The sequence below is a fragment of the Miscanthus floridulus genome, chromosome 10 (assembly GCF_019320115.1).
Source record: "Miscanthus floridulus cultivar M001 chromosome 10, ASM1932011v1, whole genome shotgun sequence".
In the NCBI taxonomy this organism is placed as follows: domain Eukaryota; kingdom Viridiplantae; phylum Streptophyta; class Magnoliopsida; order Poales; family Poaceae; genus Miscanthus; species Miscanthus floridulus.
The window spans coordinates 51,800,306-51,812,225 of NC_089589.1; the positions used below are offsets into that span (position 1 = coordinate 51,800,306).

Below are 11,920 nucleotides of genomic sequence, written 5' to 3' on the forward strand. Positions count from 1 at the left end.
GCTAAAACACTGATAGATAAACTACAAAACAACGACAGTAGTATACTACGAGAGATATGGGAGAATTGACTTAATAAAGAATATTCATGCTCCATTGGCCATTGCTTTAATTATTAGTGCATACCATAATATTATTGGGAAAAAAGACTGAACACCATAATATTATCAATGATCTCATGCTAAAGAAGCAACTTACTTATAAGCCAACAGTGGGCAATGGACTTCCAAATGGTTGGGGGAGGGAGCAGAGACGTTGGGGCGCACCAGAACTAGGCCTGGCGGAGGGAGAGCGGACACCGGAGCACACGGTGGGTACTAGAGCCATTGGGGAGGGAGCAGGGACGTCAGGGCACACCAGCACTAGGTCCGGTGGAGGGAGAGCGAACAGCAGAGTGCATGGCGGGTACCACAGCTACCGGGGAGGGAGCAGGGACGTCAGGGTGCACCAGCACCAGGGCTAGCAGAGGGAGAGTGGACACCGGAGTGCACGATGGGCTGGGTACCAGAGCCATTGGGGAGGGAGCCTAGGCACTGGCATCAGAAACCCTAGCTACCATGGGAAGGGGAATGGTGGCGGAAACCCGAGCCACTAGGGGAACGGGGGCGCGTAGGGTAGGAGATGGACTGGGGATTGGAGGCGGATCGGGGAAGGTACGGCGCGACGGAGGTAGGGCATGGAGGCGGTGGAGGTAGGGCACAACGATGGTGGAGGAAGAGTGCATGGGCACTAGGGCACTAGGGCCACCGGGGGCAGTGAGCATAGGCTCTGGCAAAGGAAACCCTAGCTGCCGTGGGAAGGGGAACGACGGCGGAAACCCTAGCCGCCGGGGGAACGGTGGCGCGTAGGGCAGGAGACGGGCCGGGGGTTGGAGGCGGATCGGGGGAGGTACGACGTGACGGAGGTAGGACACGAAGGCGGGGGAGGTAGGGCACAGAGACGACGGAGGTAGGGCATAGAGGCGGCAGCCTACCGGTGTCGTGGAGGAGAATAGCGCCCGAACTTAGAAAATTTTCTGCCTGCTCGCGGGCTCTGGTTTATATATCAGAGTTCATTTATTGGGGCGGCTCCTGAGTTAGCCGCCCCTACAAATCGATTTGTAGGGGCGGTTCTTGAGTTAGCTGGGCCTACAAATATTTTTCAATTTATTTTAATTACTAATTCTGTAATTCATAAATATATGAAGAACACAATGTAAATTTATATATTAGTTTTTTGATTATTCTATATATATATAAATATATGTATATATAAATAATTTTATTATGTATATAGATATAATTCGATATTTTCTTCTTTACAAAAACAATATTTTAAAAATTGAAAATTTGAATTTCAAAACAACTAATAGAAGTTTAGCACACGAAATGACCTCAAATGAAAATTTTATAAACATCAAAGTTGTAGAACTCATCAAGATGTACAACTTATATTTTGGTCAACTTTTCATTTAACAAAATTTGAAAAGTTCAAATTTTGAATTTCAATAAATGGCAACTTCAAACAAGATTTTGAAACCTTAAATGGTTTCAACTAGAAAAGTCGTGAACATAAAAGTTGTTAAACTCATCACTATCTACAACTTTAATTTTGATCATTTCTTCATTTAAAAAGTGTTAGTAAACATTGTTCATAAATCCACATATCACTCATAACTATACGAGAAACATGTTGATTTGTGAACAATGTTTACTATCACTTTGTCAAATAAAGAAATGACCAAAATAAAAGTTATAGATCTTAATGAGTTATATAACTTTGGTATTCATCACTTTTTCAGCTGAAATCATTTGGTGTTTCAAAATCTTGGTAGAACTTGTTATTTTTTGAAATTTGAATTGTTCAAACTTTATCAAGCGAAAAGAATGATCAAATTAACATAGTAACTTGATAGGGCATGATTTTAGAAAATTTTAGAAAAAAACCATCAAATTTGGAGTTAGTACGAGGGAGAAAGACTAGTTGCAAATTTAACCCAGAGATTAAAAAGAAAAATTACAACTGTTCATGATGATCAATGATGAACAAGTGTGATTTCTCTTTTTAATCTATGGCTGAAACTTGTAACTAGTTTTTCTCCCTTATACTAACTCCAAATATGATGATTATTTTTCCTAAAATTTTCTAAAATCATGCTCTATTATTTTAGTCTATCATGGATGCGTATATCATGGAATATAGGAAACAAAATCAAAACATGAAATAAAAAATAAAATAACTCATTAGAGTAAAATAAAGGTAAAGAAAAAGAGAAATAAGAAATAAATAACAAATGATATGAATATATTAAAATAAATAAATAACTTAAATAGAAAATAAGTTAATAAAAGATTGAGCAAAACATAAAAGAGAACATATCATCGGTACTATGTAAAAAGAGAAAAAAATCACCAAATAAAAAAAATAAAAGACAACATCACATGAATACTTTTTGAATAACCTAAAATATATAAGAAATATCAGAGGTACTATGTGATTACTCAAAGATAATTATAGAGCATGGCATTTATACTACCTGAGCTTCACTAAATATATCATAGAAAATTACTTATATACTACGTGAACATCACAAAGTAGATTATATAACATCACACGCATACTGCGTGAATATCATACAATACGTACACAACATAACATCACATGTATATTACATAAACATCACATATATCTAAAGGAATGTAGGAACTTTAAAAAATAAAAAGATGAAAAATATAAATAAACAACTTAATTAAAGTAAAATAACGAAGAAGAAAAAATAAATCTAGAGAAAATTAAAAGAACATCACATGGATAGTATTCAGACAACCTAAAAATTCATAAAATATCTCACATATACTATATCAATAATCAAAGATATATAACAAAACATTCCATTTATACTACTCCCTCCGTCCAGAAATAAATATAACTACATGTTGCGTGCCGTCAAAAGTAGTTCACATTTGACCAAATTTTTAGTGAATACTATTCACATTAATGGCTCTAAAATAATTTATTATGAAAATATATTTTGTAATTAATCTAATGATATTTATTTCATACCATACATATTGATACCTTTTTATCTATAATTGATCGAACTTAAGATACTAAACCATGTCACTATGCTAGAATTGTATTCTTTCCTGGATGGAGAGAGTACATCAAACATCATCACATTTATACTACTTGAACAAGAAAAAATATAATAAAAAGAGAAAAAAGATTATTACATAGATACTATTTGAACAACCTAAACATCTCACGAGTACTATGCGAATAGTAAAAAATTATCATGAAACATCCCATATAATATGTGAACATCCGAGAATACATCATAGAATATGCGAATATCACATGCATCTCATTGAATATATAAAAAAAGTAGAACATAAATAATGAAAAGGAATAATCAAATAATTAATTATAGTAACACAAAGAAAGAAAATAAAGAAAAGAAAAATAAAAGATCAATATTAAAGGGAAAGGAAAAAATGAAATAGAAAAAAAAAGGAAAAACATAAAAGATAAACTCAACCGAGCCTCGAACGTGAGAGTGGGCCTCTAGCTCCGGTCTCCAAACACAGGACGCGCTAACTCTATAGCCCATATCATGAGCAAAAAAGTAAAGCATAAAATACAAAGGTAAAAAAGAAATATTTTTAAACATAAAAAATGAAAAGAACAAAAAAACAACTCGAGAAAGAAAAAGAAAAATAAGAAAGAAAAGAAAAAACGGATGAACATACCAACCTAAGACTGAACATAAAAAAAATGGAATAATTAAAAAATAATTGAAGTAAAAGCAAAAATAAATATAAGAAAACAGAAAAGGAATATAAGAAAGAAAAGAAAAGAAAAAACGCAGGTAGCCCAAGGACGGAGTATCGTGTCAGATCACAGCTTCTGGTGGATATAAGGCATGGGTACTTGCGTAGCTGCGTCCTCGACCGCTGCTGGCCTGGGGCTTCTCGAAGTGCTCGCCTGCCTGTCCTGCCTGTGCATCACCAACGTCGACGGATGAGAGAGCGCCAAGGAGTTCATCTACTTCTAGTTAACCATCCGTGAAGGTATCAAACGCACAGGTATAGTTTTTATGGTTTGAATTTTGGATGGCAACGATTTTTTTATGATGGCTTCCTTTCCACTTCCTCGATTGCAGTAGGCTCCAAGAGTAGTTGCATGTCTCCTTCATGCTATTAATCCGCAGAAATTATGTGCCACTGCATTTTGTGGCAGGCAGCGGCGGATCCAGAAAATTTTTTAAAGGTGCTGAACAACATATACCTCCGACTGCTGCTCGATCTTAAGTCTCAGCCTCACCTACATTATAGAACTTTGCATAAAAATTCATAGGAACTCTAGGGGTTTCACTACTCCAATATGGGTAGGGGGCTTGAGCCCCCCGCCCCACCGTTGGATCTGCCCCTGCATGCAGGTAGAGTTGACCCCGAAGCGCTGAACTGGAGCTACCAAAAGCACTACCAGGGTCGTCTCTCTGCCATCTGCGCCTCCTAGGCTCCTACTGTCTGCAACTCTGCATCCTGAACCACCAAAGCCAGTGCCGTATCAGGGGAAGGAATAGGATCAGGCAGCTGATTAGAGCTTCGATTCTACGTACATGCTCTGATTCCTTCTGCAACTATATCTTCTTACTGTCTTCCCTGATTAAATTTCTCGCTAACGATGTTGAATTGTTTTTCAGGTTTCTCAGTGAGTGCCACAAATTAGAGTACCTACACAAGGTACTTACATCATAATAAGCACAAGTGTCATATGTGATACATCTGTTGCTCTTGCTCTGCTCTGACCATCACCAGAGGTACTTGTACACAACTTATTTCTCTGTCGCTGCATCAATGTGTATCCTCTCATATGTGGCTCATAACCATGTGGCATGGAATTGCTTAATCTAGAGCATCTGCACAGAGAGCAAGGACCAACATCCATTCCAAACTATATCTTTTTGTTTTCCCATGTAAGATAAAATGCCATAGGACCAATTTTTCCCAGTGAGTTCCTATATACTATCCAGATAGCTCACCTTAGTTCGTAATTTCAGACCTTTTACATACGTTTTATCATTCAAGAGCTGAAAAATAATATTGCTTGTATTAGCACATCAACCATATTAGTTTGAGGTGGCAAAACACGTATAACCATTCATTTTGCAACTTCATCCACAGGGGTTTGGCGCAGAAGCCTTCCAAATATGGCTGGAATTGAGGGTGCTTTAGCATCTGGACTGTTGACGGTTGCAGGAAACAAGCTAGGTTCACTGATATACTGTAAGTTTGCTTCCATAATTGGTTTAAAAAAGGATCTCTCCGAGCTTATACATACAAAGATTATGAGCTGGCTGTCTGTGGTTCGTGGCAGAACAATAGACCATGAAGCATCTGGTAGAGGGGTGATGAAATTGAGAGGGGCTCTTGCGTTTGTACCCTTGTTTTGTATTGGAATTGTGATTTTGCCCCTGTTTTTTTGACTTTGTGAATTTACCCCTACTGTGCCATTCACGAAGCACCAGTTTGCCCCTGCTCCGTCATCCACCCCTAACGGTGTTAAACTTTGTACAAAATGACATGAATGCCCATGCGATTTTGCCCCTGTTTGTTATGCCTAATTGTGATTTTACCCTGATTTGGAATTAGACTTTTTATTGTATGCTGACAATTGATTAAATTTGGTCAAACATATTTGGCACAACTTGTAATTATTTGAACTCAGATTTAATATTGATAAATATTCAAAATTTTGGGACCAAAAGGTTCATAATGCTGGGATGGGAGATTACATAAGATGCTACAGAGATCGATTCATATGTAGACAGTGGACTAGACTCGGCCGTGTTTCCGTGTGTCCAGCGTCGGCATAGCCCTGGACGCTGCCGCCTTCTCCCGGTGAAACCTCCTGAAGTCGGCGCCGACGTCCACGTCCCGCTGTAGGTCACGGCGTCCGGCGGCGACGACAGCCGCGCCTCGGCCGCCCCGGCCTTGGCTCTCACGGCGCGCCCCCAACGCGGGTGGCCCCTCTACGCGCGTGCCCCTGCAGCCACACACCCGGGCGCATGTTACCTTACAGCCAACTGTGTCCAGTAGAGATTGGTCTGAAAATGGATGCTCAAACACTCCAGAAATAAACTTAACCCTCAGAATTCGCTCAACTAAAATTAGAAAATGGAAATAAGTACATTGGCAGGATGCCAGGCTTTGTTTATAGTCCTGTAAACTACAAAGGAGAAGAATGTTAGTCCTATGTCCATTTATAACAATATAAATGAAGTTATCAGCTAATTACAGTATTAATGCACTTTCCTCAACCACTCCTGGTGCACTTTCCTCAACCTTTATCTTTGCCTGCACCACAAATTACAGTATTAATGCAGGTCGGATGTCAAGTTAGCAAGATTTGTTCGAAATCTAAATTTAATCTAGATGCAACTTCCAAATTGAAAAGTTGAGCCAAACCTCAAGATTTGTTCGAAATCTAAATTTAATCTAGATGCAACTTCCAAATTGAAAAGTTGAGCCAAACCTAACCTAAGTGTGGTTGACATATGTTCCACATTGACTAATTTTAGTATTAGGAGATAAACGAGCACAATCAGAGCAATATTTAAATCGAGCTTTTCAGCTTACAAAATGCATTTTTTTCAGCCCCAGATGTCAGCCAAAATCACAGAATCTCATGTCTTCTACAGTATAACAAGGGCTAATAAAGGGCTAAAAAGATGTGCAATTTCTTGATTACAGCATCACTTGGATGCCAGCATAACAAGGTTGCAGGGTTCAGCTTCAAACTCAAACCATTCCACCAAATAGGCTTATCTTCCTCTTCCCTATGTTAAAGCCATTCCACCACCAACTAAAATTCTCATGACCACATCTACTGACAAGATAATAAACTTCAGATCCTACCAAATAGGCTTATGCTTTGGAAAAAGCGATAAATGATTATCAGTTCAGGGCATGTTTGTTTTTTAGCCTTGACCTACCTAGCTAGTGGAAAGGAACTGAAAGATTGTGGAGTAGAGCCAATCTTGCTTGCTTCCAGATATAGTTAAACCAGAAAAGGCTAGGTAAGAAGAGCACCTTTAGAAAGCAAGTGAGCTTGAAGGGTAGAAGTCATTCTATCATTATATGATGCATTATCTAGAGTCATGCAAATAATTTTACTGTCAACTTTCCATTACAAAAGCACATGTGCACTTCATCAGCAATAGAAACCACATCAAGTGGTGGATGAAATTTATTGAACCAATGGTCCTCTTATGCAATTTCCATTTAGCATCAATATAATGAGCAGTAATGCAAATATAATTGTTCTTTTGACAATCTTATTTCCAATTATCTGAGGTGAAACTAACTCTGCCAGGACTATTAGTGATAGCTTCTTCAATTACTTCTTTTCTTTCGTTTTCAAACACATAGCCATGGTATCCCTTTTTATAGTGTAACGACCAGACCCATCATCATTTTTCTCAGACAGTAGTTGGAAGTTATTTTTTAACATGCCTCGACATAGATGAGGTTCCATTCTTACTGTCAGCAACTAACTTTTTCTTCCAAGGTAAACACTCAGGTTCACCTTCTGGTGAACTTGAAACCTTTTCATACCTCAGATTTACGAGAATTTGAGGGATTAGTAGATGAATTGGCCGCTGATCTTGCACGTTTCTTTCCGGTTTGTTGTGCCCTTGCTTCAGCTGTCGACTCCTGCCGCTGCCCATCACCCTGCTGCGGCTGCTCACCAACCTGCTGCTCCTCGGCATCAAGCTCTTGGATCTCTTCGTCTTCCTCCATACTCATAGGGCTCCACGGACTGGACATGGTGCCAGCAAAACACCAATCTGAATCTGCCATGGTGACAAAACAAGAGAAAAGTTCAGACCAGATTAATGCACAGGGAAGATCTTGAGAGGGGCAGCGAGGACTGAGGAGTGACTAATGAGTCCCGTTACCTTGGAGGGCCAGGACCGGGTGTCCGGGAGGGCGCGACGGCTACGGGTGAGTGGCTGGGCGGCGCGGACAAGCGTGTACGGCTGGGTGGCGTGGGCTAGCGTGTGCGGCTGCGCGCCTGCGCGTCTGCACCCTGTGGTGACGCGATGGGAGGCCGAGACCGGGCGCCGGCGACGTCGACGGCGACAGGTGAGGAGCGAGCGGCGCGGAGACCCGCTGCCAGGCGCCGCCGGGAGCCGCGTCCAGGCACCGGAGCCACCCGCTCTGCCCGCCCTGATGCCGCTCCGCCCGCCCCTACAGCCACAAAGCCGGGCGCCCAAAGAAAGAAGATGACCCGCGGCCGGGTGCCGCTGGGACCTGCAGGCGGACGCTGCCGGTGAGCCGTGGCAGGGCGCGCGCACGCCGACCCACGGGCGGCCACCGCGGCCTCCCCGCGCCTAGAGGAAGGCCGTGCCCGCACCTTGGAGCCATGACCGGGAGGCAGCCCCGCGCCCTGGAAGCATCCCCTCCCTGTGCCCGAACCTGGAGTCGTGGCCTCCTCTCCTTGGTGCTTCTACAGCCGCCGTCGCTGGAAAAGCCACGCCCAAGCCGATGTGAACGATGACGCCCTATGCGTTTGGGATGATGAGATAAGGATAAGGGGCACTATGGTCATTTGGTCTTTGTTTTTCTGATTTAGAATTTTTTTTAATTCATTTAATTCATGTCCATCTGACGGGCGTTAAAAGCAGGGGCAAACGGATCATTCAGTTCAAAATAACAAGGGTAAAAACACAAAGTTGAAAAAGTAAGGGCAAAATCACAATTAGCTTATTGGACAGGGGTAAGAACACCATTCTCCCAAATTGAGAAGTCTTGCTAATGAGATTTATGATTTACTTGATGATGTCTACATTGAAGATGAGAAACACAAGGTAAATAGTGACCATGATAAGCCTGCTATAACTAACAACTTTTCTGCAAAACCGGAGTTACTTCTTTTTCGACACAAGGTGGCCCATAAGATCGATGAAATCAAGGTGACATTTGATACAATTGTGAAGGAAAATACAACGTGGGGAGATGTCTGGCTTTTAGGCATCCGACGTCACAACTTGCTTCAAACTTTTTTAATTTTTTACCACGGCCTCCACATGCGATAACAAGACACCTCGACAAGTTTCGTGATTTTCAGACTTCGTTTGGATTTTATATAATTCAAATACACTTTTCCCGCAAGTACATCGTCATGTTACGACAACAAGATACGACAACAAGATGCTCGTAATTTCATGCGAGTTCCTAGATACGGCCTCAACATACACCAAACATCATGAATACCATTTTTTGAATGACCAAATTCCATTATTTCATGTACATGTAGTTCAAATTTGAAATAGTCAGAAAAATTCAACGAAACAAAAATAATTAAGGAAATCTAGTAAAAAAACTCAAAATTGTCCCAAATTTTGAAATGGAGTTTTAATACTGTAGCAAGGCCCCAGAAAAAAATGGGGAGAAAAAAACAAAAAAAAATAATTTGCCGAGTGCCAACCTTGGCACTCGGCAAAGAAGAAGGCTTTGCCGAGTGCCAGGTCACAGGGTGCTCGACAAAGAATTTAAAAAAAACCTTTGCCGAGTGCCGCTGGGCCCGGCACTCAGCAAATCATTTAACCTAAAGGCCCAGAACGGGCCGGCCCAACCCCACCCCCTCCTCACTCCTCTCCCACCCGCGCCGCCGCCGCCCCCGCCGTCGTCCCCCTCCGGCCGGCGAGCTCCTACCGGGCCCGCCCCGGCGCCCCCGTCCCGCGCCCCCTGCCCCTGTCCCGGCGGCGCTTGGCCCGGCGCCCGGTCGGTGCTCCCGCCCGGCCCCAGCGGCCCAGCGCCCAGGCCCCGGCGGCCCCGCTCCCACGCCCGAGCTCACTGGCGCCTCGGGCTCTATGCTCCCCGGGGACAGCGACCCGACGGGCCCCGAGCTCCCCCGCCAGCCCCGAGGTCCACCGGCCCCGTCATGCCCTACGGCCGGCCAACAAAGGGAGAAGGAGAGGAGCAAGAGGAAGAGAGAGAAGGGGGAGGAGGAAGAGGAAGAAAGAGAAGGGGAGGAGGAAGAAGAGGAAGAAAGAGAAAGGGGAGGAGGAAGAAGAGGAAGGTGCCGACCCAACCACCCGTCGATCCTTGCGCCGTTCCGACCGCCCGTTGATCCTCGCGCTGCTGCGGTCATCCCCGCCATCGTCGTCAGCCCTCGCTCTTGTCATTCTTGCCGCCAAGGTAAGCCCTACCCTTGTAGGGTTAGTAGTAGTAGTTAGTTAGTAGTAGTTAGTTGTAGTGTTAGTAGTAGTAGTTAGTAGTGTTAGTTGTAGTAGTTAGTAGTGTTAGTTGTAGGGTTAGTAGTAGTAGTAGTTAGTAAATAGTAGTAGTTAGTAAGTAGTAGTGGTTAGTAGTATTAGTTAGTAGTGTTAGTTGTAGGGTTAGTAGTAGTAGTAGTAGTAGTAGTAGTAGTTAGTACATAGTAGTAGTTAGTAAGTAGTAGTGGTTAGTAGTAGTAGTTGTTAATAGTTAAGTAGTTCTTAGTATTAGTATTGTTAGTAGTTAAGTAGTTGTTAGTAGTAGTTTTAGTAGTAGTTGTAGGGTTAGTAGTAATTGTTGTTGTACTACTTCAATACTTTCATCTGCATGGAAAGAGAGCAAAAGTACATGGCTCCTCTTGATATATTGGTGGTTGTTGACCTTCGTGCCCATGTTTGGTATATATGTGGTTGTTGGCCTTTGTGCCATGTTTTTTTGTAGGTTTTGGGAACCTCCCCGCGTAGGGGAGGTGCTGCCAAAATTTTGAGTCGACACTAACCATTTTTTGCCCTTTTTTGCAGGAGGACCTATGGGAGGGACTCGGCGACCCTGATCATCTTCGTCGGCACTACGGGTCTTCCTGCACCACATCAACTCGCCACTGCACCGACTCTCCACCACCCCACTACCATGACCTCACCGGCACCCTAGGTATAACCCCTCTATCCATATGTGGTCTTTGGTCGCGTAACCTAGTTAGGTGTCTCCCATCTGAAAGAGATACGGTTGGAGGTATGTAGATCTTTGTATATCTACGACCGTATCTGTTTCGGACTATCCACGTTTTTTGGACAGCCCGTGGATGCGTAGATGGGTTAGTTTCCATGGTCCGCTCCGGTCTGAGATGGTGTTTCGGCATTACCCCCTGTTATTCTCCGGATACACACTCTCCCTTGCAGGACATGTATCGGGAGAATAGCGGGGAGTGCTACCGAAATTCTATCTCGGATAGGAGCGGAGCATGGAAACTAACCTCATCTACGCATCCATGGGTGGGATTAGGACCTATCCTCACCTATTAGAGAGTAGGGTCACCTATGGAGATGTTATATATGCTAGAGGATGGAGGACCATCAGTGGATGTACGCGGGCCGGACAAGTCAGGGTGATGTCAGCATTGAATGGATGAACAAGACCGATCATTTCTTAAAGCGTGCATTTGGCAAGGCCACTAGATACCTGAAAATGGCTTTGTGTCCCTACAGCAAGTGTGGTAAGAGGAGAATGCAAAACCAGGAAGTCATGGGTATACATCTGCACAAGAATGGGTTTACGCCAAACTACACCCGGTGGGTCCACCATTGTGAAGCCGATCGTATGAGAGAGGAGGTGGTGAGACCACATGTCGAGGCTTTTGATGCTGATGCTGGGGTAGCAGACATGGTAGATGACGTTCACCAAGCATAGTTTGCTGAAGGACGTCAGGAGGCGGAGATGCAGGCAGTCGTAGATGCATTCAAAGTACATGATGGACTCGGCAGCGAAACCCCTTCACACTCATTCTGAGGTCTCTTAGCTGGATGCCATTAGTCGCTTGATGGGGTTGAAGTCCGATTTGAACATGAGTCGAGAAGGCTTCTATAAGGTGTTGGCCGTGGTTGGCACCCTACTTCCAAAGGACCACATGTTGCCGAAGACCATGTGTGAGGCACAGAAG

The 11,920-nt window shown here is 43.2% G+C and overlaps 1 protein-coding gene across 1 annotated transcript; it reads right to left on the reverse strand.

The window, feature by feature from the left end:
- Nucleotides 1–5,693: 5,693 nt before the first annotated feature.
- Nucleotides 5,694–8,074, reverse strand: LOC136490224 (uncharacterized). The gene is made up of 4 exons (XM_066486710.1): nucleotides 7,941–8,074; nucleotides 7,597–7,835; nucleotides 6,278–6,336; nucleotides 5,694–6,025 (listed from the first exon to the last, which is right to left on the reverse strand). Exons 2-4 carry the CDS (start codon nucleotides 7,807–7,809, stop codon nucleotides 5,815–5,817), a joined length of 483 nt encoding a protein of 160 aa, XP_066342807.1. The 5' UTR covers nucleotides 7,810–7,835; nucleotides 7,941–8,074; the 3' UTR covers nucleotides 5,694–5,814.
- Nucleotides 8,075–11,920: the final 3,846 nt, after the last annotated feature.

Coding starts and splice junctions, on each gene's coding strand:
- LOC136490224 (XM_066486710.1), bottom strand. CDS start 7,809: ATGTCCAGTCCGTGGAGCCCTATGAGTATGGAGGAAGACGAAGAGATC. Junction 6,337..7,596: donor CAAATTCTCGTAAATCTGAG/GTATGAAAAGGT, acceptor TTTGTGGTGCAG/GCAAAGATAAAGGTTGAGGA. Junction 6,026..6,277: donor GAGGAAAGTGCATTAATACT/GTAATTAGCTGA, acceptor GTGTGGCTGCAG/GGGCACGCGCGTAGAGGGGC.